General features: G+C 51.1%; 1 protein-coding gene across 1 annotated transcript; it reads right to left on the bottom strand.

Annotated features, from left to right (window-relative positions):
- Positions 1–1,031: 1,031 nt before the first annotated feature.
- CPSF4L (cleavage and polyadenylation specific factor 4 like) lies at positions 1,032–17,378 on the bottom strand. Its single transcript, XM_060081470.1, has 6 exons — positions 17,276–17,378; positions 16,669–16,719; positions 14,310–14,462; positions 9,471–9,566; positions 8,504–8,597; positions 1,032–1,077 (listed from the first exon to the last, which is right to left on the bottom strand). Exons 1-6 carry the CDS (start codon positions 17,376–17,378, stop codon positions 1,032–1,034), a joined length of 543 nt encoding a protein of 180 aa, XP_059937453.1.
- Between the last annotated feature and the right edge of the window lie 10,469 nt (positions 17,379–27,847).

Here is a 27,847-nt window from a genome sequence, read left to right as displayed (position 1 = left end):
TAGCAGTTTTTTGTTAAGAGTCTTTAGGATTTTCTGTGTATAGTATCATGTCATCTGCAAACGGTGACAGTTTTACTTCTTTTCCAAATTGGATTCCTTTTATTTCTTTTTCTACTCTGATTGCAATGGCTAGTACTTTCAAAACTATGTTGAATGAAAGTGGCAAGAGTGGATATCCTTGCCTTGTTCCTGATCTTAGAGGAAATGCTTTCAGCTTTTCACGATTGAGTGTGCTGTTAGCTGTGGGTTTGTCGTATATGGCTTTTATTATCTTGAAGTAGGTTCCCTCTGTGCCCATTTTCTGGAGAGTTTTTATCATAAATGGATGTTGCATTTTATCAAAAGCTATTTCTGCATCTATTGGGATGATCATATGGATTTTATTCTTCAATTTATTAATGTGCTGTATCACACTGATTGATTTGCAGATATTGAAAAATCCTTGTATCCCTGGGATAAATGCCACTTGGTCATGGTGCATGATCCTTTTAATGTACTGTTGGATTCAATTTGCTAGTACTTTGTTGAGATTTTTTTTTTTTTTTTTTTTTTTTTTGCAGTACGCGGGCCTCTCACTGTTGTGGCCTCTCCCGTTGCGGAGCACAGGCTCCGGACGCACAGGCTCAGTGGCCTTGGCTCACGGGCCCAGCTGCTCCGCAGCATGTGGGATCTTCCCGGACCGGGGCACGAACCCACGTCCCCTGCATTGGCAGGTGGACTCTCAACCACTGTGCCACCAGGGAAGCCCTTGTTGAGAATTTTTGCGTCTGTGTTCATCAGTGATATTGGCCTGTAATTTTTTTGTGTGGTATCTTTGTCTGGTGTTAGTATCAGGGTGATTGTGGCCTCATAGAATGAGTTTGGAAGTGTTTGTTCCTCTGCAATTTTTTGGAATAGTTTCAGAAGGATGGGTGTTAACTCTTCTCTAAATGTTCAGTAGAATTCGCCTGTGAAGCCATCGGGTCCTGGACGTTTATTTTTGGGGAGTTTTTTAATCACAGATTCAATTTCAGTACTTGTAATTGGCCTGTTCATATTTTGTTTCTTCCTGGTACAGTCTTAGGAGATTGTACCTTTCTAAGAATTTGTCCATTTCTTCTAGGTTGTCCATTTTATTGGCATAGAGTTGCTTGTAGTGGTCTCTTGCGTCAGTTGTAACTTCTCCTTTTTCATTTCTAATATTTTTGGTTTGGGCCCTATCCCTTTTTTTCGTATGAGTTTGGCTAAAGGTTTAGCAATTTTGTTTATCTTTTCAAAGAACCAGCTTAGTTTCATTGATCTTTTTTATTGTTTTATTAGTCTATTTATTTTTTCCATGACCTTTATGATTTCTTTCCTTCTACCTATTTTGTATTTTGTTTGTTCTTTAGTTACTTTAGGTGTAAGGTTAGGTTGTTTATTTTGAGATTTTCTTGTTTCCTGAGGTAAGCTTGTATCACCATAAACTTCCCTGTTAGAACTGCTTTTGCTGCATCCCATAAGTTTTGGATCCTTGTGTTTTAGGTTTCATTTGTCTCTAGGTGTTTTTTGATTTCCTCAGTGATCCATTGGTTGTTTACAAGCATATTGTTTAGCCTCCACGTGTTTGTTTCCCGTCTAGAGAAGTTGCTCTAGCATTTGTTGTAAAGCTGGTTTGGTGGTGCCAGTTCTCAAGCTGTTGCTTTCTCTGTCAAACCTGAATGAGAGCCTTGCTGGGTAATCTTGGTTTTAGGTTTCTCCCTTTCATCACTTTATAGTGTGCCACTCCCTTTTGGCCTGCAGAGTTTCTGCTGAAAAATCAGCTGATAACCTTATGGGAATTTCCTTGTTGCTTTTAATATTTTCTCTTGATCTTTAATTTTTGTCATTTTTATTACTGTGTATCTCAGCATGTTCCTCCTTTGGTTAATCCTGTATGGGGCTCTCTGCGCTTCCTGGGCTTGGGTGACTGTTTCTTTTCCCATGTTAGGGAAGTTTTCTGCTATTATCTCTTCAAATCTTGTCTCAGACCCTTTCTTTCTTCTTCTTCTGGGACCCCTATAATGTGAATGTTGGTGCATTTGATGTTGTCCCAGAGGTCTCTTCAACTGTCCTCATTTCTTTTCATTCTTTATTCTGTTACACAGCAGTGATCTCCACCATTCTGTCTTCCAGTTCACTTATTCATTCTTCTGCCTCCTTTATTCTGATATTGAATCCTTCTAGTGTATTTTACTAGTTATTGTATTCTCAACTCTGTTTGGTTGTTCTGTTTTCTAACTCTTTCTTAAAACTTCTTGTAGCTCCTCACTCCACATGCATTCTTTTCCCAAGTTCTTTGCCTCGGTTCGCAGGCTGCAAGATTGTAGTTTTCTTGCTTCTGGTGTGTGCCCCCGGTGGGTGAGGCTGGTCTAGAGGCTTGTGCAGGCTTCCTGGTGGGAGGGGCCAGTGTCTGCCCTCTGGGTGGGGCAGGGCTGTAACATGGGGCACATTGAGAGGTGTCTGTGGGCTCTGTGGGCTTGGGGAGTTTTTAGGCAGCCTATCTGCTGATGGGTGGGGCTGTGTTCCCTCTGTGTTGGTTGGTTGGTTGGCCTGAGGCCTCCCAGCACTGGCGCCTGTAGACTGTTGGGTGGGCCCAGGTGTTGGTGCTAATTACCCAAGCAGGAGGGCTGCCCAGGAGGGTCTGGCCCAGGCTTCTATGGAGTCACTGCTTTCGTCCTGGGTCCTGGTGCACCGCACCCTCCAAGAGTGGAGGCTCTGTTTCCCTCCCTCCTGTGGGGCTCCTGCAGTCAAACCCCACTGGCTTTCGAAGCCAAATGCTCTGGGGGCTCCTCCTCCTGACGCCAGACCCCCAGGCTGGGGAGCCTGATGTGGGGCTCCCAACTCTCACTCTTCTAGGAGGAAGTCTGTGATAAAATTATTCTCCAGTCTCTGGGTCACCCACCCAGGTGGTGTGGGAATTGATTGCATCACAGTTGCACCCCCTCCTACCATCTCGTTGTGCTTCCTTCTTTGTCTTTGGATGTAGGATATCTTTTTTGGTAGGTTCCAGTCTTTTTTTAATCAATGTTTGTTCAGCAGTTATTTGTGATTTTGGTGTGCTCGTGAGAGGAGGTGAGCTCAAGGTCCTTTCTACTCTGCCATCTTGTCACCAGTCTGAATGGCTTTCTCCCGCTGGTAAGCCATCAGAATGCAGTGACCGAGCTTAGCAGGGCCTTGATCCCTGATGTCTCCCAGGCTGTTTCTGTTCCAACCAAAACAGCGTTTTCAGTTGTAGGTGCCCATGTTTTTAACATCACCTAAGGAATAGTTACTCTTCAGTTTCTGTTGTGGAATGTACTTAATTATCTCTTTTTTCTGTGCTTCCAGTGCGAATGTCAGTGTAAACTATCTTTGTGACGTTGAACAAGTGATTTAACCTCTTTGTGCCTTGGTGTCCTCATCTGGTGTTTGGCAGAGATGCTTTGCAGCTGTACGTTGAGAGAGATACAGCAGTCGACAGCCCCAGACCAGCTCCACCTTGACCCCAGGAATGTGCCTGTGCAGATGAGCTGAGCATTGATTCTTAAAATGATGTGGGTGACTTTGAAAAAGCCGTCTGAAGTTTGTTCAGATTCTGGAATTATTTGATTACGTCCACAAAGTAACAGGGAAAGGTTTCCCTGTCTACGCATTGCTGCCATCTGAGGTAGGGAAATCCTTGAAGACCTTTTATCAAGTCTTTTAATGATTTCTTAGTAATGTTCAAAATAGTTTAAGAGAGTTAAGGTCAGCTGATAACTGATTGATTCTTTTCTTAGATTCAGATCTAAACAAACGCAGCATGATCCAGGGATATGCCTCTTGGCTCCAGTTTGCAATATTGTAAACTTACCTTACGAGGATGCATTTGTTGTTCGTACTACGACATAAGTTTGTTTGCACAGCCAGGCCCACCCATTTATGTGATCTGGCAGAGTCCAGGCTTCCTTAGGAAGACTGAGGTTCTTTTCAAAGCTGGAGTTGTCCATGAGTGAGGCGCTGCTCCATGCAGGGCCAGTGTGCTTCAGCCAGTCGAGAGGAGCTCGTGTCTCCACAAAGCCAGGCGAGAAGTCTGGAATGCTCTTAACATGTTGTTCCGTTTTAAACAGCCTCCTACATTTTGTCTCTTAAAATCGTGCTCCACATCTTCCCGGGCACTGGTGGGAGCTTCCCTGGGTAAGCAGCAGCGCTTCGATTCTGCTTCCAGGGCAGCCGCGTGCCTTCCCAAACACGGCTTCTAGCAATGTGTGTAGAAACGCAGCCTAAGAATTCCCATCCACCCTGCAGAAGAGTTAACAGTGATACCCAGGCTCCTCTCCATCCTCGAAGATTTACCGGGAAGGTTCGGTTACTGGAGGCTGGAAACATTCACAGGCACGTCTGGACACCCTGCTGTAACGCACATGGTCTGTGTGAGGTGGGGTATCTCTGCTGCCTACTTGAGTTTAATCCTGAGTGGTAATACCTGAAACACTGCCTTTTTTCTATATATATTAAAATATTCAGCTATTAAGAATAAATCATTTTGTATTATCAGTGGAGTGTTTTATACTTTATGGGAAGCCCTATCTGCTGCTACTATTTCTTTCGGTCCTTTTTTTCCTGATTTACAGATGATCCAGTTACTCTCAATACCTGCTCCCCCCACTCCTGCCATGTTCATCCTACATATTAGTTTCCACTCTTCAGAACAAAATATTTTCAAACAATATTCCTCTATTCTGGTTATTTGCCTCTCCCAGACACTTACCTGTGAAATGGGTAGTAGGTGTGTTCTCGGGCAAGTTATCTAACTTAATTGGAGCCTCCTTGGTCCGGGCTGTAAAATGGGGATAATTATACCTACTTTGTGGAGATTTGGTCAGATTAAAAGTCTTGCATCTGTTAATTCCAGCGAAGTGTCACACATAATAGGAATGAAATAATAACAGCTTTTCTAACACCTCTTGTGGCTTCATATTACATTCACATCCTGAACTTGAACTAAGCAAGCGAGGCCCCACCACAATCCACGCCAAAATCCAGCCACCACCTGGGTGCTCACTGTCAGCCCAGTGCCGTGCGGCCTCCTTTACCTGCAGAGTCTCTCGTTTTATCCTCAGGACCAGCCTGTGAGGCCGGAGCTGCCATCACACTCGTTTTCTAGAATGAGGGAGCAGACTCGAAGGAGGTTACGTAATTGGCCTGCATTGGCTGTGTAGGGTTTGTCACATAGCAGCCCAGGGTGGAGCTGGCGTTCAGACCCCCGAATCTGTCTCCGGGGCCGGCTATCCTCTTAGCCTCGGCCTCACCCTCCCGCTCCAGGCTGGATAAGGCAGCTGCCTCCATCTGCCAAAGGTAGGGAGCCTGGTCCTACCGCACACTGTATGTTGTCCCTCTTTTCTCCATTCCTCCAAAAGGCGCAGCCTTGCCTCCCTGCTCCTTTCCCCATGGATTAATAAGTTGCATTGGGGTTTGACTCAGTGTCCTAGACCACACGGCATTCACTGATCCACGTCACTTCCTTACGTTCCCGGGATAAGCCTCACTCGTACCATCCACCTCCCTGTAATTCCTTACAGAAGGCACGCACAGAATCTCGACTTACATTTAGGGAAGCCATAGAGGGAAGCCGCTGTCATGCTAAAGAAACCACTTGATTTAATTGTCCGTTTACAGCAGCAGCTGAGGCTGTGTGCACAGGAAGGCCACGTGCCACCCAGAACTGTCGGTGGCAGGGCGGGAGCTGAGCAGAGGACAGTGACTGTTTCCCATATCCTCGAGCTTTTGGTTTTACGTACATTGTGCTCCCCCGTTCTGTGAATACGTCGTTCCTGCCACACTCAGTCAGCCTCCACTCCTGCTGTATTTTCAGTAGCTCGTTCACGTACAGGAGAAGAGGAAATTGAAACACAGCAGGCTGCTTCTGCACCTCCTTTCCTGGTTAGGCAGGCAGTGGGCTAGCTGAGAACAGAATCCCCCAGGATGGCCTTTTGGTGTCTTCACTAGAAGGTCCTTCCGTTCCCCAGACCGACCAGGGGTATTTTTTGGTAACTTCTACCAGTTGACTCTTACTTACTGGCATAATGGCTCATTTTTCAACACTACAAGAGAAAAAGTTAATGGTGTGACTTTCAGTGAATTCAAATCCTAAGAAAAATCCTAAATTGTCTAGGGCACCATAGGAGATGGTTAGCTGGCTTTCTGAGGAACGTGATGGATTCTGCTCATAAATGAAGCTCCATTTCTGGCCTGAAAAAGGCCTTGAGATTCAAGCCCCATCATCACTAACCCAAAGAACAGGGCTGTGGACGCATAAAGACCAGGAAATCCATCGTGTGAGGAAGGCAAGGCCTGATGGTACAATTCTCTTGCAGACTAGAGGCAAAGGTCAGGACAGTTCAGAGGCCATCTCATGAAAGTGTAAAACATGATTTTCTTCCTGAGGAACCAGAAGATAGCAACCAAGAAATGTAAGGTGTGACACATTCCTTTCCTTACCAAGCCACCCCTTACCAAGATTGTGCCACTCTTAAGGCTGTTATGTATAAATAACTCAAGGGATCGTTAGGCAGCAAAATAGTGCATGAAAGATGTTTAACTTACTAGCCTTTTGAAGAAATAAACAGTCTTGTCTGGCAGGAGATGCAAATAAGATTAGGTTACTGAGAACTTAAAATTGGAACAATTTGGTCTCCCAGCTGAATTCCCCCATTCTCTCTTAATTTGCACTCCTAAACCTCAGTCCGATTTTATCTTGCTAATCACCCCTCAGTCTCGCCCTCAACAGAGCAGTAGCCCAGCTCATCACCACTCACCCTGTAACACGGGCCCTGCTCCAGGGCCCTGAGCCCCAGGCAGTAAGTGACTGGGGGCTCCTGGGGCCTCATCTGAGGGTGGAGAAGCAGACGCTCTTTCGGGGAAGGGGGCTTGTGAGGTTCCCAGGCAGAAGCAGGAGGTGCCGCACCCACTGGCCGGATGACAAGCTGCAGAGAAAGTGAAGCCAAGAGGAAACATTATAGACACTCCCTGTGTACAAAGAGGGCAGGGACTCCGGCCAGGTGTTCAGACTGAAACCAGGTTGTGAAATGCCTTCGTTTACACCTTAATTGCCAAAAGCATACCTTGTGATGGACGTTAGAAATGGGCTTGTGAATTCCCCAGTGTTGACGATCGCTTCCCGCCCGCTGTCAGCAATCCCACTGGGAACCAGCAGGGGTCGCCCTCCTCCTGTGCCAGCGCCATCCCAGCCTATGGCTGTGTACAGAACCCCTAATTAACAAGAGCTCGGTTGCTCCGCCCAGTGTTTGTGCTCCCTCCCCCTCTTTGGCCTCTGTCAGACTTCACTGGCAGGCCAGCATGCAGACATCCCCACAGGGACCAGCAAGCTTTTTCTGCAGAAGCCCAAACAGTAAATATTTTCCACTTTGCGGGCCATCTGGTCTGTTGGAGCTACTCAACTCTGCCATCGTAAGCATGAGAACAGTCAGAGACAGTATGTAAATGATGAGCTCGGCCCTGTTCCAGTGAAACTATTTATGAGCACTGGAATTTTCATTTCCACACATCGCAAAATGTTACTTTGGATTTTTTTGTCACCACCTTTAAAAAGACATTTTTAGCTCCCAGGCTGTACAGAAACAGGCAAAAGGCCAGATTTGACCCCACAGGCTGTGGCTTGCTGACCCGGGATGGAGGCTCTCATATCAAGACTTGGTATCAGTGGGAGGTGGATCTGTTCCCATAGGGACCAGGCACAACCAGGATGGCCCTGATTCAGAACAACTCTGGACCACAAGTCCTCAGCTAGACCCCAGGTTCTTGAATAAAAACCACACATGTGTTCTGCAGCTAAGGAGAAGGAAAGCCTCAGGGGCCGAGGCCTGAAGCAGAGACGATGGAGGTCCGAGGGGGTCTGGGAGGAGTGATCCCGTATATGTGCCTTTCCTAGGATCCGGGAGCAGATGGTGTGAGAGTGAGGGCATCTGGGAAGAGTGCAGGGCTGGGGAGCAAGGGTTCCCCAGGGAACCGTGCAGTAAAGGCGTGAGCCACATCTGCCCCCCTCCTACCTGCACTCACCTTCAGGTAACTTGGGTTGAATAAAAGATTCATCTTGGGGCTGAGGGAGGCATGGAGAGACATAGTTACAGCCGGGCTCTAGGCACCACCCAACTCACTGCTCATTACCATGTCCTGCACCAGCCTGATGCAGGTTGCCTGTTCTCAGAGCCCCACAGTGAAGGAGCCGGCACCCCAGCCAGGGAGAACTGCAGAGGATGAGGGTGGCAGGTGGGTAGGTGTTGAATGTCTCTACTCCTGTTTCTAAGAGCTATACACCCATCCCCAGCAATGGATAGACACTAACAGGATGGGTTAGAGTTCAGTGCAGCCCACAGCACCAGGAGGGGTGGGCGTAGGGTGAGCGAGAACACTGTGGGTAGGTGCTCGCCGGACACGTCACTCCCTGCCTCAGGCCAGTGAAGGTACAGAAGGATCTAGGTCTGGAAGCCAGAGTGAGCCCAGCGCTCGGGGGAGTCACGCTTACTGTGCAAATTGGCATTTGGGTCCCTCAGGGCAGAAGCCAGCTAAGTAGTTAATACACATTATTCTGCGGACGTGGCGATATTTACACAGGGGACCTGCTGGGCAAAGAGAAAACAGCTAGAAGGATCTTCTTTAGCTAATGGGGGAAACACACAGGACAAAGCTTACCGGCAAGGGGAAGCACCAACTTCCCAGCCACATGACTGAGATGGGAAAGGGCACCTCAGAACGTGTGGGAGTAGGTGTCAGCTGGCCAGGCCTGACACAGTAGCGTCAGAAGTGTCCCTAACACGCGGTCTTCGAGGACTTATATGGATGTGGACTGTAACATGCTTTTATTTAGCTGTAGAAGGTTTGTCTGAGCAAAGGCCAACCAATCACACATCTTACTAATCCTCCTTCAGCCTCCCTCCCCTAAAATCCTCCCCGAAGCAGGGCTGCCAGGAGCTCAGTAAGAACAACACACCCAGATACCGGAAAAGAAAGGACGGCGGTGCTCAGAGCACGGGGGCTCTGATGGGGGCCCTGCCTCCGAAGTTTGGCCAGATAGGGACAGTGAAATGTATTTACGTGACACCCAGATGGGTAAAAGGCACAGAGAAGTGTCTCCTATGGGTCAGACCCGATGCGCCAGGCTGCCCAAGGGGTCCTACTTCCACCCGGCCCAACGGCCCTCAGGGGAGCTGGTCCCCTTTTCATATTTGTTCAAGGTCACACAGTCAGTACATTCTGAAGCCATTGGGATTTGAACCGCAGTGAGCCTGCTCCAAGAAGCCCATCAGGTGCCGCAGAGGGTTTCCACTGCAGGGAGGCTGGGGGGAGCTACAGAGAGGCCTGCTGTGGGATTTCAACCTGGGGCAGACCTCCACAGGCTGCATCAGCAATGTGCATCCTTCCCCTGCCGGGAGACTCCCCCAAAGTCCTGCTCCCCCATGTCCCCTAGAGCCCCCTTTCTGTCAGGGCCTCACCGTCCTTGCAGAAACCTTGGTCATACCACGGACAGTCCCGGGTCTTGAAGGCCGGCTTCACATGGAGAAAGGGACATTCCTTGTTGTTGCATTCACCTGAAAATCCCAGTGTTCTTTGTGCATAAGTGGGTTCATCTTTGCAGTCACTTCCGCCCTCCTGGAACAAGACTGACCCTGCCCCTTGCATATAAGCCACTTATCTGCCTTCTGGTGGTCAGCAGATTTTTGAGGACAGCAAGATATTTCTAAACCTTCCTGCAACCTAAGAAAGGCGGATCGCAATCATACCGGCTAAGCGGGACTTGGGTGTGACTAGACACATCTGGAAGAGTTGGGGCAGGGCCAGCTATCCAGAGGTATTTAGAGGCTACTTGGGAGGAAGGAACGAGGAGAGATGGGGAAGGGGAGACCCAGAGCCAGCAGCTTAAGGTCCAGGAAGACACAGACGCTGCGTGAAGATGTTGCTGTGCATGTGGTTAAAGCTTCATCTCTGATGAAACCTACATGGCTTCCAGAGTAAAGGGGTGCAGTTCTTTCTGGGGAAAATGCCAAGAAGAGCAGAACACCGCTTCAGCGTTGGCACAGGGATTAAGATAAATGCAACACAGAGGGACACCTGTACTTTTGCAAAGCCTGTGCTGTAATCTGTCTGTGGATTAGACCAAGACCCTGGGCTCCTAGGAGGAGCCAGCCCTGTCTGCATAGACCACAGGAGTTAGGGAGGGAGTCTAAGCACTCTTAGCTTCCCCTTAGGGACCCAGGGGCTCTGAAGGAACCAAGGGGGAAGATTCAGCCCTGTTTTCACCTCATTCAAGTAGAGAATTGGTGAGTGTTTCCAATCTCATCCTCCTTAAAAGCCTACAAGTTAATAATGAAAGATCAGAAGGAGAAATTAAGGGAACAATCCCATTTACCATCACATCAAAAAGAATAAAATACCCAGGAATAAACCTGCCTAAGGAGGCAAAAGACCTGTACTCTGAAAACTATAAGACGCTGATGAAAGAAACTGAAGATGACACAAACAGATGGAAAGATACACAGTGTTCTTGGATTGGAGCAATCAATATTATCAAAATGACTGTACTACCCAAGGCAATCTACAGATTCAATGCAATCCCTATCAAATTACCAATGGCATTTTTCACAGATCTAGAACAAAAAAAAACTTTTTAAAATTTGTGTGGAAACACAAGAGACCCCAAATAGTCAAAGCAATCTTGAGAAAGAAAAATGGAACTGGAAAAATGAGGTTCCCTGACTTCAGACTATACTATAACGCCACAGTCATCAAAACAGTATGGTACTGGCACAAAAGCAGAAATATGGATGAATGGAGCAGTGAGGCAGGGCTCAGGATAGAAAGCCCAGAAAGAAAGCCATGCACCTATGGTCAATCTATGACAAAGGAGGCAAGAATATACAATGGAGACAAGATAGTCTCTTTTCAATAAATGGTGCTGGGAAAACTGGACAGCTACATATAAAAGAATGAAATTAGAACATTCTCTAACACCATACACAAAAATAAACTCAGAATGGATTAAAGACCTAAATGAAGACCAGATACTATAAAACTCCTAGAGGAAAACATAGACAGAACACACTTTGACATAAATCACAGCAGTATCTTTTTGGACCCTTCTCCTACAGTAATGGAAACAAAAACAAAAATACACAAATGGGACTTAATTAAACTTAAAGGTTTTGCACAGCAAAGGAAACCATAAAGAAAACAAAAAGACAACCTAAAGAATGGGAGAAAATGTTTGCAAATGATGCGACCAACAAGGGATTAATCTCCAAAATATACAAACAGCTCATACAGCTCAATATCCAAAAAACAAACAACCCAATCAAAAAATGGGCAGAAGACCTAAATAGACATTTCTCCAAAGAACACATACAGATGACCATTAGGCACATGAAAAGATGCTCAACATCATTAATTATTAGAGAAATGCAAATCAAAACTACAGTGAGGTATCACCGCACACTGGCCAGAATGGCCATCATCAAGGTCTACAAATAATAAATGCTGGAGAGGGTGTGGAGAAAAGGGAACCCTCGTGCACTGTTGGTGGGAGTGTAAATTGGTACAGCCACTATGGAGAACAGGTTCCTCAAAAAACTAAAAATAGAGTTATCATATGATCCAGCAATCCCACTCCTGGGCATGTATCTGGAGAAAACTATAATTCGAAAAGATACATGCACCCCTATGCTCATAGCAGCACTATTCACAGTATCCAAGACAGGAAAGCAATCCAAATGTCCACTGACAGATGAATGGATAAAGAAGATGTGGTACATACATACCGTGGACTATTACTCAGCCATAAAAAAGAATGAAATAATGCCATTTGCAGCAACATAGATGGACCTAAAGATTATCATACTAGGTGAAGTAAGTCAGAAAGAGAAAGACAAATACCATATGATATCACTTGTATGTGGAATCTAAAGAAAAAAAAACACAAGTGAACTTATTTACAAAACAGCAATAGACACACAGACATAGAAAACAAATTTATGGTTACCAAAGGGGAAAGAGGGGAGGGATAAATTAGGACTTTGGGATTAGCAGATACACACTACTATATGTAAAATAGGTAAACAACAAGGACCTACTCCACAGCACAAGGAACTCTACACAATATTTTGTAATAACCTATAATGGAAGAGTCTGAAAAAATAGTATATATATATATTATAGAATATATATATAGAACTGAATCACTTTGCTGTGCACCTGAAACTAACACAACATTGTAAATCAACTAAACTTAATACATTAATTAATTAATTAATTAAAGCCTACAACTTAGCGCTTTTCAGAGCCAAAAGGAACGCCACAGTGTCAATTCCACTGGTTTCCAAGCAGCTCCAAAGAGATCTATTTTTTACATTGGGCTTGTGCAAAGCAAGGTTCCACCTGACGCTTCAAGAGTACCACTCCTTCTCCAGAGTTTCAACCCCACCCTTACCCAGTTCTCTCATTTCACAAACGAGGACACCAGGGCTTAAAGAGGAGAAACGTGTCCATTTCCACCCACTTCCTCATATTGACCAAGGGTTTTCTTCCTGCTGTTGGTGCGCAGCTCTCGGTACAGTGCTAACTCTGGGCTCTATCCTTCTGAGGAATGGAACTGACGTCCCCCCGGGGGCTGGTGAACATGGGACAGAAGAAGACTATGGGAAGTCCTCTGTGCACGGGGGTGGCTTTTCCACCCTGGCCTGGGTGCCGGCTGTGCATCCCTCTCTCGGCCAGCAGGTGGCACCGCACCCCACCCGCCCGTCTGCCTGTCAGAGCCCCCTGCCCAAGGTACCTTTGGGATGAGGACATCCCGGAGCAGAAGCAAAGCCCCCGGGCTTCCTAGCTCCTTTCAGCTGCCCTTTCCCACTCCTACATTTCCCCAACAATATTTTTTAAGTAAAACGATTTACTTCCAATGAGAACTGTAATTATGCTTTGATATTAGAAAAAGGTATTCATCCATTTAGTCCAAGAGCAAAAACACGGGTTACCTGTTGTAACCACCGGTGTATACGTCCGCCCTCACAGTAGGGATTATTTGAGAGCAGAGCGGACCTAGTTCTATTCCCGTATCCATGCCCAGCACGTCCCCAATCCCCAAAAGAAAGCCAACCAAGGTTTTTGAAAGAATAAAGTAGCATTTTAAATTAAGAGCTTTTTAGGTGACGCGACCAAGCGGGACCGGGCTCCATATACACTTTGTCCTTTCTTACAAGGGACACATGCGGGCAACCCTCATGAATTACCACTGCCAGGTCTCAAGTCCGAGGAGCAGGCAGGAAACAGAATTTGAGCCTGGGGGGAAGCTCTTACTGACCTTGGGGGGTGGGGTGCCTTCTTCCTGGATACCCAGGAATGCCCCCCCATGGACACTAATGAGGAACAGCTGCCCACAGACACCCGAAGTTTCAAAGCCAAGCCGCCTCAGTCAGAGGTGCCCCTGGAGGCTGGCCCAGCTCTCCCTCCAAGTCCCTCTTTGGAATACAGTTTGAAAACTACTAGACTAGATCATCCGTAAGGCTCCTTCCAGCTCTGAAAAGCACTGAACTGTAAAAGTTTATGGAGAAAGATAAGACCTGAAACACATGCACAGATCCCGTTCTTAAACCGGCAGTGGCTTCACCCTATGTAGCCCCTCAGATGACAAAAGACGAGTCAGAGGGGGGTGACATGCGGGTCCAGACCTGACCACACAAGGTCATTTCAGGGGCTGAAGCTCGCGATCTCCCGTTTACAGTGACCTTGTATTGCCAAGCAGTGATGCTAGTTTTCCATTTACCGAAGCGATGTAAAAAGTTTTCTTCTAAAAGAAGAGTTAAAAATAGCAAGACGGTTGAAAGAGGAGGCGATGGTGTGCGTCGATGGGGCAGGTGCTTTGTGGGGACGTGGAGCACCGTGAAAGTGCCTGCTGTTTGGGAAACACTGGCTCCGACCCACCCCAGCCCATCCCGGGGCCCGAGAGAGGGCCTGTTCAAGGCTCGTTTCCAGACAGCCAGTCTGGGTGCGTGATTAGCCAGGAGTGGCCCAGGGAGGGCAACAATTCAGCCTTTGAGTCCAGCCCTCTCCTTCCCTCAGCGGGACCGGCTGCGTGTGCCTGAGCCTGCTGGGGCAGTGAGACGGGGCTCAGAGGACAGTTCCAATTTTTCTAGGGGGTTGGAGAAGCTGGCCCCCCGCAGCCTGGTCTGCCAACCTGGGGCGCGCGAGGCCTCCTTTGGGGGCCCCTCCCAGACTTCATCCCATCCTCGGCTCCCACTGCTACACTCTGGGGTGGGGGGCGGGCACCAGGAAGGGGCATTACCGACCGAACTTGGAGTAGAAGTAGCACACAGGCATCCTGGTGACGTCGTACTGGTGCAGGAACTTGCACTGGTCACCCTTCTTGCACAGCCCCCGGAGCCAGTGCTTACACACCACCATCTTCTCCCCTCGGTCGTGCCGGAAGGGGCACAGCTTCCCTGGGGACACCAGAGCACCCAGCTGGGGGTCCCCGCTCGCCTAGAGCCTGAGCCCAGCTCACCCCTGGAAGGAAGCCCCACCGTCCCTTCCCCTGGAGCCTGGGGGAGGCTAGAAGTGGGGGCCAGACACAGCTTAAAACACAGCTTCAAAGCCCTCTCTGCCTGGCGTGGTGCCCTGGCCCTTCTCGAACCCCGGGGAGCCCCCAGGCTGTCAGGACACCTTCTGCGGCACCTTCCACACCCCTCTCCTCCAGCCTAATGGGGTGCTCCTACCAGAAAGCAGGGCCCTGGTTTCCAGCCCTGGCCCCCTGAGCCGCCACCCATCCTAGCAAGGTGCCAGCACAAAGTAAGGCTCATAAAGGACCTGTTGAATTCACGTCTTAAAAAACCAAATGTTCTGTTTCCTGATTCCAGAGATCTAACATGGTGATGTAGGAGCCAGCTTGGTAACAATTCAGAAGGAACTGGAAATGCTACATTTCACTCTTTGTCATCTTCACTCAGGTGGTCTTGCCGTGGGCAGGTAGGACACCCCTCAGTTTCTTAGCAGGACCCGTCTCGTGCTCGGCCACCTCTCCGATAGAATTTGTGAGGTGCTGGGGAGGTGTTCTTCTTAAGTAGCCTCACCCTCCAGCCCTGGCCATTGGCTTGCCTGGGTCTGACCTTCCAGACCTAAGAACAGTTTTATTTCTTTGCAAGAGGGTATCTCTGTGAACCACTGTTCTAGAGACTGGAGGGACCAAGCTGAGGAGACAGGGCCCCAGGAGGCATCACTAGGCCTGGCTTCACAAAGCCTGGAGTGACCGACAAGCTCATTTCCCTCCTCACCCCATCGTCCAGGGCTGCCCCAAACACGGACGAGGCATGTGGCAAAAATGGCCCCAGGTCCCCCCCCCCCACCGTGCCTGGGCCCCTCCTGGCCTCCCAGCTTCCCAAGAACAAAATCACTTGGATCCCAAAAGCAGGTCCTAAACTCATTCAGAGTTTCTTAACCTGGATCTCTAGGGGGGACTGGAGACCCCCAAATTGGAGGCAAGACTTCTGGGGGCAACTGGGTTTCCATCGGAAGAGCCCGTGAGTGGTTCAGGAGCCAGAAGAAAAGCTGAGAGCCACTGCTTTTCAGTCAGGTACCCCACACCCACCGAAGCGCTGCTTTTGGGTAGAAGGGTTTGGAAGAGCGGTTTTTCTGTTTTGTTTTGTTTTGTTTTTGGCCACACCATGTAGCATGAGGGATCTTAGTTCCCCGACCAGGGATCAAACCCACGCCCCCTGCGTTGGGAGCTCGGAGTCTTAACCACTGGACCGCCAGGAAAGTCCCCACCGAAAAGCATATTGTTGAGCCACATTGGGATGGGGGAGAAATAAGGATGCTTGTTGCAGCAACTCAGAGACTGTGGCCAGAGCTTTCTTAGGACACAAGAAATGGATGCAGGGACTTCCTGGTGGCGCAGTGGTTAAGAATCTACCTGCCAATGCAGGGGACACGAGTTCGAGCCCTGGTCGGGGAAGATCCCACATGCCACGGAGCAGCTAAGCCTGTGCGCCACAACTACTGAGCCTGCACTCTAGAACCCGCGAGCCACAACTAATGAAGCCTGCGTGCCTAGAGCCCGTGCTCCGCAACAAGAGAAGCCACCGAAATGACACGCCCGCGCACCGCAGCAAAGAGTAGCCCCCGCTCGCCACAACTAGAGAAAAGCTGCGTGCAGCAACCAAGACCCAATGCAGCCAAAAATAAATAAATAAATAAACTTATTTTTTTTAAAAAAAGGAAATGGATGGAATGGCTGAGCAGGTCCCAAATTAACTCGGAGGACAAGAGTAGGGGGAAGGAAAGCACTCCCCCAGCTGGGGGAAAATAAATAAGTCAGAGGTCTCCTGGGAGCACACAGCTGACACCCACAAACAATCCCACCTCCAGCAAGGCAGAAAGAAGGGAATGTCTCCTTCAGGGCAGCCCTGCCTGCACTAATCAGTGCTAGTGAATCAGGGAAATGCTAGGGGGGTGGGGGAAGGTAGGCTTCTGGATGGAGCCCCCAACTTGCCCTTTGCCTACTTTTTATAAGACTAAAATTTTGCCCCGTCCCACCTTCCCCTCCCCAGGTGCAAATCCAACACCCCATTCCAGGCCAAGCTGAATCCCGTGTGGCCTAGACAGCCCCCGCTGTCACCCACCCCCCAACCCCAGGCCCACCTGCTGACCGACCTTTCTCGCAGAGCCCTTTAGCGAAGAAGTTGCACACAGCTGAGCTGGACTCTGGAAGGAGAAGAAGGCAAAGGAGGGGGGTAGCTTCTCCAGAGGCTGCGGCTGTCAAAGGGCCCTCACCCCTCCAGCAGCAAGTCTCCCTTCTACCCGCCAAGGCTTGGGCCTGGGGGTCCTCAAGTCCTGGCCCTTGGGATGCCGGCCTCAGGAACCAGCCTTCAGCCTCCACATCTAAGCCCCCCCAACTCTGAAACGGAGGTGCTGGAAGGGCCCAAGGCCAGCCTGGGAGCTCGGGAGGCCAATGTGCTTCTTCCCAACTTCTTTCAATTTACCTCTCTTGGGTCTGCTTGCCCAGAAGCCAGCCCCATTTTTTTTTTTTTTTTTTTTTTTGGAGTCCTGGAAAGGACGTAGGAGGGGGTCCTGAGAAGCGAGGGGCTAAGCTGGGCCTCTCAGATGGTGGGCCCAAGCTCCCCTGCTCCTTTTCCCTGGCGAGTGGCAGAGAGAAGGGGCCGCCCCATCAGGGAGCCAAGCAGAGGGGCCTGCAGAGAAGGCCGGGGGGGCGGGGAGGGAGGGGGAGGTGGGGGGCGGCGGGGTCCCCGTCCTCACTCACTGTCCATGCCCTGGAAAGGCAGGAGTCCAGTGCCCTTCTGCATCTCTACATCCTTCTCGAAGGTGAAGGTGATCCGCTCCAGCCCGGCAATGACCTCCTGCATCCTCTCTCTCCTGCTGGGGCTACTAAAAGTTGCTCAAGCCCCACGCAGATGGGCCTAATATAGCTCATCAGAGGCCCTTAAGGGGCCAGGCTCTGATGCGGAGCCCCATCGCCCCGGCTGACTGCCGAGCTATACTCCCCAGGCACAGCTAGACAGGCGTTACCTGATGCAGGTGCAGACGCCCCAGGGCCCCAGTCCCCTACACCTGTACCTAAGTCCCACTCCCAATGCGCGCTGCTGGGGAAGGATGAGCAAAGCCCCACACGCTGCTTATCTCTGCATGTTGGAGGGAGCTCCCGGCTTCGGGAGACTCCGGAGCCCAAAGACGCCCATGCAGACGTTACCAAGCCCGTGTTCGTACTTTTAATGTAAAGACACAGCCACAGGTGAGCTGTGAGGAGAGTTGCATGACCCAGCCCCCCCGGTAAGGCTGCGCTGAGTCTTCTTGATTCGCGCGAGCTGGCGCCTGGGAGCCGGAGGGCCTGGGGGCGGGGCGAGCGGTGCAGAGGGAGGAAGCCCCCCTCGGCCTCCGCATTTCCCTTCAATCAGGCCCCAACCCACCCCTCCCTCTGGGACTCCTGACGCCCCTCCTCTGGCCTGAGTGACAAACCAGAGTGAGCTCTTCATGGGAGAGAGGGAAAAGGACCGACATCCAGAGGACTCGGAAACAGCGGGATGAATAGCGCTTTGTTTACCACGCACACGATCCCGTGCTGGGCCGGGGGGTGGGGAGGAGGTGAGACCAACCGGAGGCTGCGGCCTCGCAGCCCGGGCTCCACCCGCCACCCCGGCGCCTCCCACCCCTGAGAAAGTGCTTTGTAAACGAAATTTCTATGCAAATGTTGTTTTATCATTATTACACCACCCCTGCCCCCAAGGCTGGGGACGTCGGAAAAGGCTTTCCAAGGAGCATCTGCGGGCTCTAACTGGGGCAGGCTTCCCCCTCCCCCTGCTCTGGTCCCCAACGGGCCTTCCCTGCCGACAGAGCTGAGGTTTCAGACTTGCTGGGGAGCGATGCCCGCAATCCAAGCGCCCTCCTTCCTGGACGCAGCAGGGCGAGGCGGGCCGCGCCCTGTAGGCCTGCGGCCGGGCCAGCAAGAGGGAGCCTGCTGGCTTTTGTTTCCGCCTGGCTGTGGCTCCCACACTTGTTGTTCTTTTGAACCCTGGATCAGAAAAGAAAACGGCCGGAGAGATAGACACCTGGAGCCCAGGCGGGGCCGGGAGGGGCAGGGAAGGGATCCCGGAGTCTCCCGAAGCCGGGAGCTCCCTCCAACTGCACCCCAGGGAGGCAAGGGGCGGAGGGTCCCTGGGGTAGGCGGCCTTGCTTCTTTGGGCCCTTTTCATGTACACTGATTAGTCTCCAAAACACCTTCATCTGTGGACACAGGCTCATGTCAGCCTCCTTCCCGCCAACCTGGCAGGGGGCAGCTACGTGAGAACATGGAGGCCCAGCAAGGCCAAGGGCACGTGGTTGGGAAGGTGATAATGATGGAATTCAAACCCAGGTCTCTTGGTTATTTCCTTCCATAAACATGCCAGAGCATCTCTGTGCCAGAAACTGGGGACCCCAAAACAAAGGACTGTGTCCCTGCCTTCAGGGATGGCCCAGTCAAGTGGGGGAGACTTTCACCAGCACGGTTCTACCACGGTGGGTGTTGGTAGCAGAGGGACAAACGCCAAGAGGGGAGCTCATGTGCAGGGGCAGGGACGGGTGGCATGGGGCCACGAAGCAACATGGCAGGGCGGGGGCACGGGCAAGGGTTTGGTTCGGTCGAAGCGTGGGTTTAGAGAAGGGCAGTGTGGTGACAAGACTGGAGAAGGAAGTAGGGCCCCGAAGCCGGAGTGCCTTTCAGGACTCGGTTTTTTAATCACGAAGCCAGCGGGGAGCTCCTGCAGGGCTAGAAGAGCAGCACACAACACCCTGAAGGATGGAGTGTGGGGAGACCACTTAGTGATGATAAAAAATAAGAATTATAGCCCTGGAGACATCAGCGGGGGTGCCTCTCAGCACCTTGGTGGCCCGAAGAGTTCATCAGGAGGGCGGAGAAGGAAGGAGGCCCCGTGGAGACCCCTCCCTCCATCCACACCCAACCCCGCAGCTCCCCTCCTCTGCCCAGCCAGGGTCCCACGCCCAACCCAGGCTCCCGCCCCAGAAGGTATGCACAGGGTGTGGCATCGAGGGACTCCCTCCTCCCGCTCCCTCACCGTTTATTTGCCATAGAGTGACAGCGTCTTGAGTGCTTGGTTTGTTTTTTCTTTTTGGCTGCGTTGGGTCTTTGTTGCTACGCTCGGGCTTTCTCTAGTTGCGGCGAGCGGGGGCTACTCTTCGTTGCGGTGTGTGGCTTCTCATTGCGGTGGCTTCTCTTGTTGCAGAGCACGGGCTCTAGGCGCGCGGGCTTCAGTAGTTGTGGCTCGCGGGCCCTAGAGCGCAGGCTCAGTAGCTGTGGCACATGGGCTTAGTTGCTCCGTAGCATGTGGGATCTTCCCGTCCCAGGGCTCGAACCCGTGTCCCCTGCATTGGCAGGCGGATTCTTAACCACTGCACCACCAGGGAAGCCCACATGCATGGTTTTTGCTTCCCCAAAATACCTTCTGTAGTGGGTTGACTTGTCTCCCCCAGGATGATACACCAAGTCCTCACCCCTGGTACCTGTGAATATGAACTTATTTGGAAACTGGGTCTTTGCAGATGCAATTAAGTTAAGGATCTCAAGGTGAGATCATCCTGGAATTCAGGTGAGTCCTGAACCCATGACTGGTGCCCTTATAAGAGAAGAGAGAGGGAGATCAGAGACGCTGAGATACAGAAGAGCCCCAGAGAAGAAACCTCGCAAAGACGGAAGGAGACTGGAGGCGTAGAGCTACCAAGGGACCCCACAGGTGGCCGCCCTCACCAGAAGCCAGGAGAGAGGCACAGGCCACTCCTCCCTCAGAGGCTCCAAAAGGGGGACTTCCCTCATGGTCCAGTGGCTAAGACGCCATGCTCCCAATGCAGGGGGCCAGGGTTTGATCCCTGGTCAGGGAACTAGATCCCACACGCCGCAACTGAGAGTCTGCATGCCGCAACTAAACATCCCTCATGCGGCAATGAAGATCCCGCATGCTGCAACTAAGACCCAGCACAGCCAAATAAATAAATAAATATTTTTTTAAAAAAAGGCTCCAGAAGGCACCAACCTATGACACCTCAATCTTGAGAGTAAATTTCTGTTGCTTTAAGCCACCACCTTTGTGGCCATTTGTTATAGTGGCCTTAGGAAACGAATACACCTTCCCACTTGGAAATTGAGTTTCGGAAGTCCTCACCCCTTTCACAGATGAGCAAGTAAAAATGCAGAGAAGTTGGGTGATTGCCAAGGTCTCACAGCTAATGAGAATCAGAATCTGGAGTTGGATCTGGGTCTCCCACCTCCCAGACACTTTGCTTCTCCTCTGTCTCTCTCAGAACTGGGGGAGCTGCCCACCTGACACCCCCCATTTATACTCCTACCTCACGGCTCCCAAGTGGACCAACACCCTCATTGTGCAAAGACAAAAAGCGAGCCCCAGGCCAGAGGAACCCTGGCAATGCCTAGAGGAGGGGCCGGCCTGGGAGCAGGGGCCTCTGGGGTGTCCCCTCTGGAATCTCCCCACTCACTCTTCTGTGCCCTGGAGCTGGTCCCGAGCATTTGTGTTTTCATTTCTTAATTAATTCATGGCTGCGAAGTGGACGCACAAATCACTGCACAAACAGTGGCATTAATTTTTAATCACCATCATTATGAGGTTCTCATTTAACTCTGGCTTCAGATTTCCCGAATCATCATCCCCCAGCTCCCTTCCCTTTATAAACGCACAGCTCTGAAAAGCAGTGGGTGCAGGGAGCTCTGGAATTCTCTGGCTGCCTGGAACTGGCCGAGGTCATCCTGCTCAGCCCAGCCATGGATCAGTCCCAGCCGGTGCTTTTCTGAGCACAGTGTGGCCACGCCCCCTCCACCCCAGTACCCGTGCATCTGCCTTACTCCCCACTCGGCGGGACCTGAGTTGGTGGAAAAGGGGCAGGCTGGCATCAGACAGATCGGGGTTCACATCCTGGTTCTGCCTGTCCCCAGTCTGCCACCCTAGGCCAGTCATTTAATCACCCCCTCTGAGCTCCAGATTCTGCATCAGTAAAAGGGGACCCACATGTGACCTCCCTGGGGGGCTGAGGTTAGTGAGAAGTCCACGCGGAAGCCTGACACTGGAGGTACGTGCTGTGAAGTATGAGCTGGTGCTCAAGGCCCCAGGTGTCCGCCCCTGGGTCCGTGGGGCCACCCCTTCTCCAAAATAATACAAAATGTATTATTCCTTCAGGCCCCTGATAAAAGGTGCTGTGAGAGGCAGGGGACTCCACACTGTCCAGGTGCTGCTGGAGGGGCCGCTCTAAGTCCCGTAGGGACGGGCCTGCCGCCAGAGAGCTGCTGGGAGGGGCTGGAGGTCAGAGGAGCCCCGGGTGACCCACAGCTGCTGCTCTGGCCCAGGGACAATGAGCCAGCGCACCCTGCCCCCTCCACTACCCTTTGTGCCCGAGATGCCACTTGGCGGGGACAGCTGTTGGCCTCCCAGTAGCCACTTGAAGTGCAGGGCAGGGAGGTCCAGCAGCTGGGATGGTCCTGCTCTGTCTTTGCCCGGGAGCTTGGCCTCTGGGAGTCCGGTGGTTCTAGAAACTCTACTCTGGAAAAGGCATCCCTCTTCCCTAGGGGTGTGGGCCCAGTAACAGGACAAATGACCCTGCCCACATTTCTCATCAGGGCCTCCTCTGGTCCTCACTGCAACCACTCAAGTTGCTTCTGCCCGTTTTACAGATAAAGAAACCAAGTCCCGGAGGGGTGAAGCAACTGCTTAAAGCTCACACGGCCAGTTGATGTCGGAACGGGGACCTAGACTCCCAACCATTGCCCCTAATTACTAGGACTTCATCAGGGGAGTGTCCCCATGTACACTGCATTCTCTCTAATTCCCACAAAACCCCAGAAAGAGGTATTCTTCTTTCTCTTCTACAGTCGAGAAAACCAAGGCTCAGCGGCTTACCCGAGCTTCCCAAAGACCATTAGCTCGGTCTGCATAACCCCAAAGCCAAGCTCCTTCCAGCTGACCAAGCTGCAGTGCAGGAAAGGGTCCCACCCCTTGCCAGGCCGGTGAGACGACCAAGACCCCTGAGGCCTGAGACTGTGCCCAGGCCTATCGGTGGGCATGTGGATTATATTTCTAGCCAGAGAGTCAAGGAGACAGGACCTTTTGGGCTCAGGGGGGTCAGTCTCGGCCCAGGGGTTTCCCAGTAGCTTTTCTCCTCCACTGAGAGAGAGAGAGAGAGAGAGGTTGAAATTTTTTTTTTTTTTTTTTTTTTTTTTTTTTTTTTTGCGGTACGCGGGCCTCTCACTGTTGTGGCCTCTCCCATTGCAGAGCACAGGCTCTGGACGCGCAGGCTCAGCAGCCATGGCTCACGGGCCCAGCCACTCTGTGGCATGTGGGATCTTCCCGGACCGGGGCACGAACCCGTGTCCCCTGCATCGGCAGGCGGACTCTCAACCACTGCGCCAACAGGGAAGCCCGTGGTTGAGATTTTTTTAAATATAAATTTATTTATTTTTGGTTGTGTTGGGTCTTTGTTGCTGCGCGCAGGCTTTCTCTAGTTGTGGCGAGCGGGGGCTACTCTTTGTTGCAGTGCGCGGGCTTCTTATTGCGGTGGCTTCTCTTGCTGCAGAGCACGGGCTCTAGGCACGTGGGCTTCAGTAGTTGTGGCACACGGGCTCAGTAGTTTGGCTCACGGGCTCTAGAGCCCAGGCTCAATAGTTGTAGCGCATGGGCTTAGTTGCTCCACGGCATGTGGGATCTTCCTGGACCAGGGCTCGAACCCATGTCCCCTGCGTTGGCAGGTGGATTCTTAACCACTGCGCCACCAGGGAAGTGCCAAGACTGAGATTTGAAGATACTACACTGCTGGCTTTGAAGATGGAAGGTGGAAGCATGAACCAAGGAATGCAGGTGCCTCCAGAAGCTGAAGAGGCAAGGAAACAACTTCTCCCCTAGAACCTGCAGAAGGGAAGCACACCTGCCAACACCTTGATTGTAGCTCGGTGGAGGCCCTTTCTGACCTCCAGAATTATAAGACAATACGTTTGTGTTGTCTCAAGCTACTAAATTGTAGTAATTTGGTACAGTAACAATAAGGAAATGAAGACAGAGGGGAAAGTCACTGATGAACAGGCAGTTGAATCCTACAATGTGGGACACAGGGGCATTTGCAGAACTACTACAAGACCACTTGGCTCTCACCTGGATGGCAAGGACAGGTTTCTGGGAGGATGTGAAACACAGCTGTGACAGGTAGAGCGTTGTCAAGGTGGTAAAGGACAATGTTCCCAGCAGCAGCAGTGCATTTGGGAAACCGCTTCTGGTTCTGCAGGGCTGAATCTGGCAGGTCGGCTGTTGAAAGAGGTTCAAATAGCTGGGGGCTTGGGAAGGGCCTTGACTCTGAGGCCTTGGGAGTCACAGAAGGAGCTGGCCTTGCAGCACTGCGTCTGCTCAGGGTAGAAAGTCAAGATAAACCATAATTATGAGCAAAGTTCTAATGTCTATCCCTGCATCCCGGTGGATGGTCCTGTGTACCTCCTTGGGTGCATGAGCTCCTCACCCTCACTTGGAGGAGGGAGAGGAAGGTTTTTCTAGAACACAGGCCGCCAGCTGGTTGCCAACACCGTGATGGATTAGTTCTCCCTGGCCCGGCCTGGTGCAGTCACTGTGATGGATTGGGGTCAAGGTCATAGGTTTGACCTGCCTTTGGGTCAATGGAGTTGGGAAGAAAAAGTCCATTTTCATCACGAAAGACTGCCCTCTGGTCTGTTATCTCTAAATGATTCTTGGGTCACAAGGCAGACAGACACGGTACAGATGGAAAAACCCTCCAGGGCCTGACTGTCGACAGGGAGTCAATGGTGCCCACGCTGCGTACAAAGCCCAGGGGGTGTGGGTGGCAGGAGCGGGCAAGCAGAGGGCAACCCCTCCCCGCTCCCAGCCTGGACAAACCACCCTGACCCCTGGGTGGGGGGCGGGGGAGACGGCAGGGCCCCGGGGGGAGAAGCTCTCTCACCCTGCCCTTCCCTCCTGTTGGGCGTTCATCAGATCCATCCAGCTGCCCTCGCTCTCGCTCTTTGGCTTGGCTTTGAATTCCATCTCTGGCCCACGACTCCCCATCTAGATGAACAGTTCCAAGCACGTGGGGACTCACCCACTGTCTCAGTCAGCTCGGGATCCACAGACAGGGCGTAAACAGCACATATTTAGTTCTCTCAGTTTGGAAGGCTGGAAGTCCAAGATGCAGGTACCAGCATGGCTGGCTTTTGGTGAAGGCTCTCTTCCTGGCTTGCAGAGGGCTGCCTTCTCACTGTGTCCTCACATGGCAGATAGAGAACACATTCTGGTCTCTCTTCCTCTTCTTATAAAGACACTAATTCATCATGGGGGCCCCACCCTCATGACCTCATCTAAACTTAATCACCTCCCCAAGGCCCCGCCTCCTAATACCATCACACTGTGGGACCACCTTCTCAACACACTCCTCATTCTGACCCCAGGATGAGAAATTAGAAAGCCACCTCCGTGTGGCTGCTTCTCAGATAATACCCACATAGTAACACGTTACGGGCTAAGAAGGGCCAGTTTTCTCAATTAAAGTACGTAACTGAAGATGCAAGTATATCCATTTTCCCCCGTGGGACTCCGTAAGCCTTTCTGTGCTTTGAATAAAAAACACGTGACCCGAAAACATTTTTGTCTTATATTGGCCTTTGTTTAAAAAAAAAAAAAAAAGGTGTCTCACCACTCCTATAAGAGCAGTGGTTTTCATTACCGCGGGGGTGTTTGGCAATGTCTGGGGCCATTTTGGATCAGCATAGGGCATAGCCCATTGGGGAAATGCTCCCAGCATCTAGTGGGCAGAGGCAGGAATGCTGCTCAGCATCCCACAGGGCACGGGACGTTTCCTGATAACAAAGAATGATCCAGGCCCCAGATGCCAATAGTGCTGAGGTTGAGAAATCCTGCTCTGTCTGGTAGAATCTAAATTGCATCTCTGGACTTCCCTGGTGGAGCAGTGGTTAAGAATCTGCCTGCCAATGCAGGGGACACGGGTTCGAGCCCTGGTCTGGGAAGATCTACATGCCATGGAGCAACTAAGCCTGTGCGCCACAACTAAGCTCTAGCCTGTGAGCCACAACTACTGAGCCCATGCGCCACAACTACTGAAGCCTGCGCGCCTAGAGCCCGTGCTCCACAACAAGAGAAGCCACCGCAATGAGAAGCCCATACACCTCAACGAAGAGTAGCCCCCGCTCGCCGCAACTAGAGAAATCCCGCGCGCAGCAATGAAGGCACAACGCAGCCGTAAATAAATAAATAAATAAATAAATTGCATCTCTTGGATGAATGACTTGGATGGCTTGGGTCTGACCCTCCATAGAGTTGGTTTTATTGATCTGCACCCTGGCATCAAGTCTTTGATTTACCCTGGGTGGAAATGCAGCTTGATGGGGTTTGCATGACCTTATCTGTCATGAAACTGTTTTGAAGACACTGATTGGGACCCCACCCCTGTCCCCTTCAGAGATCTCACAGGGATCCCTCTCAGACCTCAGTGTCAGAAAAAGCTTCTTCTGGGATTGTTCCAACCTCATAGACTTCGTGGTCTTGTAACGGGTGGATTTCCCTCTTTGCTTTGACTGATAGGAAGCTCAGAGCCCAATTTTCAGTCTACTTTGAGCCCATTTCTGTGTACCACCCTCTTGGTTCATTGTACTGTTTGTTCAAGGCTTGTTTTCTCTCTGATCTATTTTTATCCTATTGTATTTTAAGTATTTTTGTAAGCTGCCTCCAATCCTTTTTGGAACAAGGCAGGGTAAAAACAAAACAAAACAAAACAAAACAAAAAATTCAGCAGGGCCCTGTGGCCCTGGCGGGCATTTTTTTTTTTTTTTAAGATAGATTTTATTTTATTTATTTATTTTTGGCTGCGTTGGGTCTTCGTTGCGGTGCACGGGCTTCTTATCGCAGTGGCTTCTTTTGTTGTGGAGCTCGGGCTCCAGGTGCACAGGCTTCAGTAGATGTGGCACGCGGGCCCAGCAGTTGTGGCCCGCGGGCTTAGCTGTTCTGCAGCATGTGGGATCTTCCCGGGCCAGGGCTCGAACCTGTGTCCCCTGCATTGGCAGGCAAATTCTTAACCACTGCGCCACCAGGGAAGCCCTTGGTGGGCATTTTTTAACAGAGCAAGTTCATTTTCCTGCCGGGAAGCAGCCCTCCCTGGCTCCTCCTGCCCCTCCTGGGAGTCTCCGTCTTGGAAGACAGAAGCTCCGTGTGTAAGAGCAACAGGCTTCAGAGGCAAAGCCTCCAACCTCCATCTGCCTGCAAATACCTTTCCTCCCCCAGAGCGCTCTTTCCAGTCTCCCATCTGGCTGTTGGCAGGAAGCCACAGGGCCTTGAGAAGCCTGCAAAGGGGAAGTAGAGAGACAAGCTCTCCTGCTTTTATTCCTAACTTTGCTTTCCTGCATTTTTTTTTTTTTTTTTTTTTTTTGCAGTACGCGGGCCTCTCACCGTTGTGGCCTCTCCCATTGCGGAGCACTGGCTCCAGATGCGCAGGCTCAGCAGCCATGGCTCACGGGCCCAGCCGCTCCGCGGCATGTGGGATCTTCCCGGACCGGGGCACGAACCCATGTCCCCTGCATCGGTAGGCGGACTCTCAACCACCAGGGAAGCCCCTTTCTTTTTTATCAATTCTTTCTTTTTTTGTTGAAGTAGAGTTGATTTACAGTGTTGTGGCAGTCTCTGCTGTACAGCAAAGTGACTCAGTTATACACATAGATACGTTCTTTTTTAAATATTCTTTTCCATTATGGTTTATCCCAGGAGATTGGATATAGTTCCCTGTGCTACAGAGTAGGACCTTGTTGTTTATCCATGCTTTCCTGCATCTTAACTCAGGGTCTTTGGGGTCCAGGGATACTTTGCATGCAGGTTATTGCTGCGCCAGGAAGGGTTCCCGCCCAAGTGTGGAGTCCGGGCATTTGGGAGGCTGCTGTGTGAAGGCCGAGGTAAGCTGGGGAAGGGTGGGGGTGCCACACACACACCTGAAATAGCCAACCCCACCCCCTCCGCCACCCCGACAAGGACCGCACTCCCAGCTCTGCCCCACGCAGTCTACCGGCTCAGCCTTTCCCTCGTCTGTCACACCACAGAGCCAAGCCAGCCCCGTCCATCTCACAGCCTCTGCTCTGCTCCACTCACCAGACTTCAGCCAGCGCCGCCTTCTCCAGCCTCTGTCTTCCCATCTGTAAAATGGGTGGAGGCTGGTGGTGAACCAGATCCTAAAATGTGAAGATCCTGAGAACGCCTTTCCCGCAGGTGTCCCAAACCCCTCTATTCCTTTCCTATTCCTTGGTCCACTTTCTTCTGAGAACATG

This window comes from Mesoplodon densirostris, chromosome 18, assembly GCF_025265405.1.
Source record: "Mesoplodon densirostris isolate mMesDen1 chromosome 18, mMesDen1 primary haplotype, whole genome shotgun sequence".
In the NCBI taxonomy this organism is placed as follows: domain Eukaryota; kingdom Metazoa; phylum Chordata; class Mammalia; order Artiodactyla; family Ziphiidae; genus Mesoplodon; species Mesoplodon densirostris.
This window is presented reverse-complemented; position numbering and strand designations above follow the sequence as displayed.

Bases quoted from the DNA above. Each gene is read 5' to 3' on its own strand.
- CPSF4L (XM_060081470.1), bottom strand. From the start codon at position 17,378: ATGCAGGAGGTCATTGCCGGGCTGGAGCGGATCACCTTCACCTTCGAG. The intron at 16,720-17,275 runs GTGAGTGAGGAC...TTCTCCTTCCAG, and splicing joins GCCTTTCCAGGGCATGGACA to AGTCCAGCTCAGCTGTGTGC. The intron at 1,078-8,503 runs GTAAGCGTGACT...ACAAATTCTTAG, and splicing joins CCCAAATGCCAATTTGCACA to AAAGGTACAATCTCCTAAGA.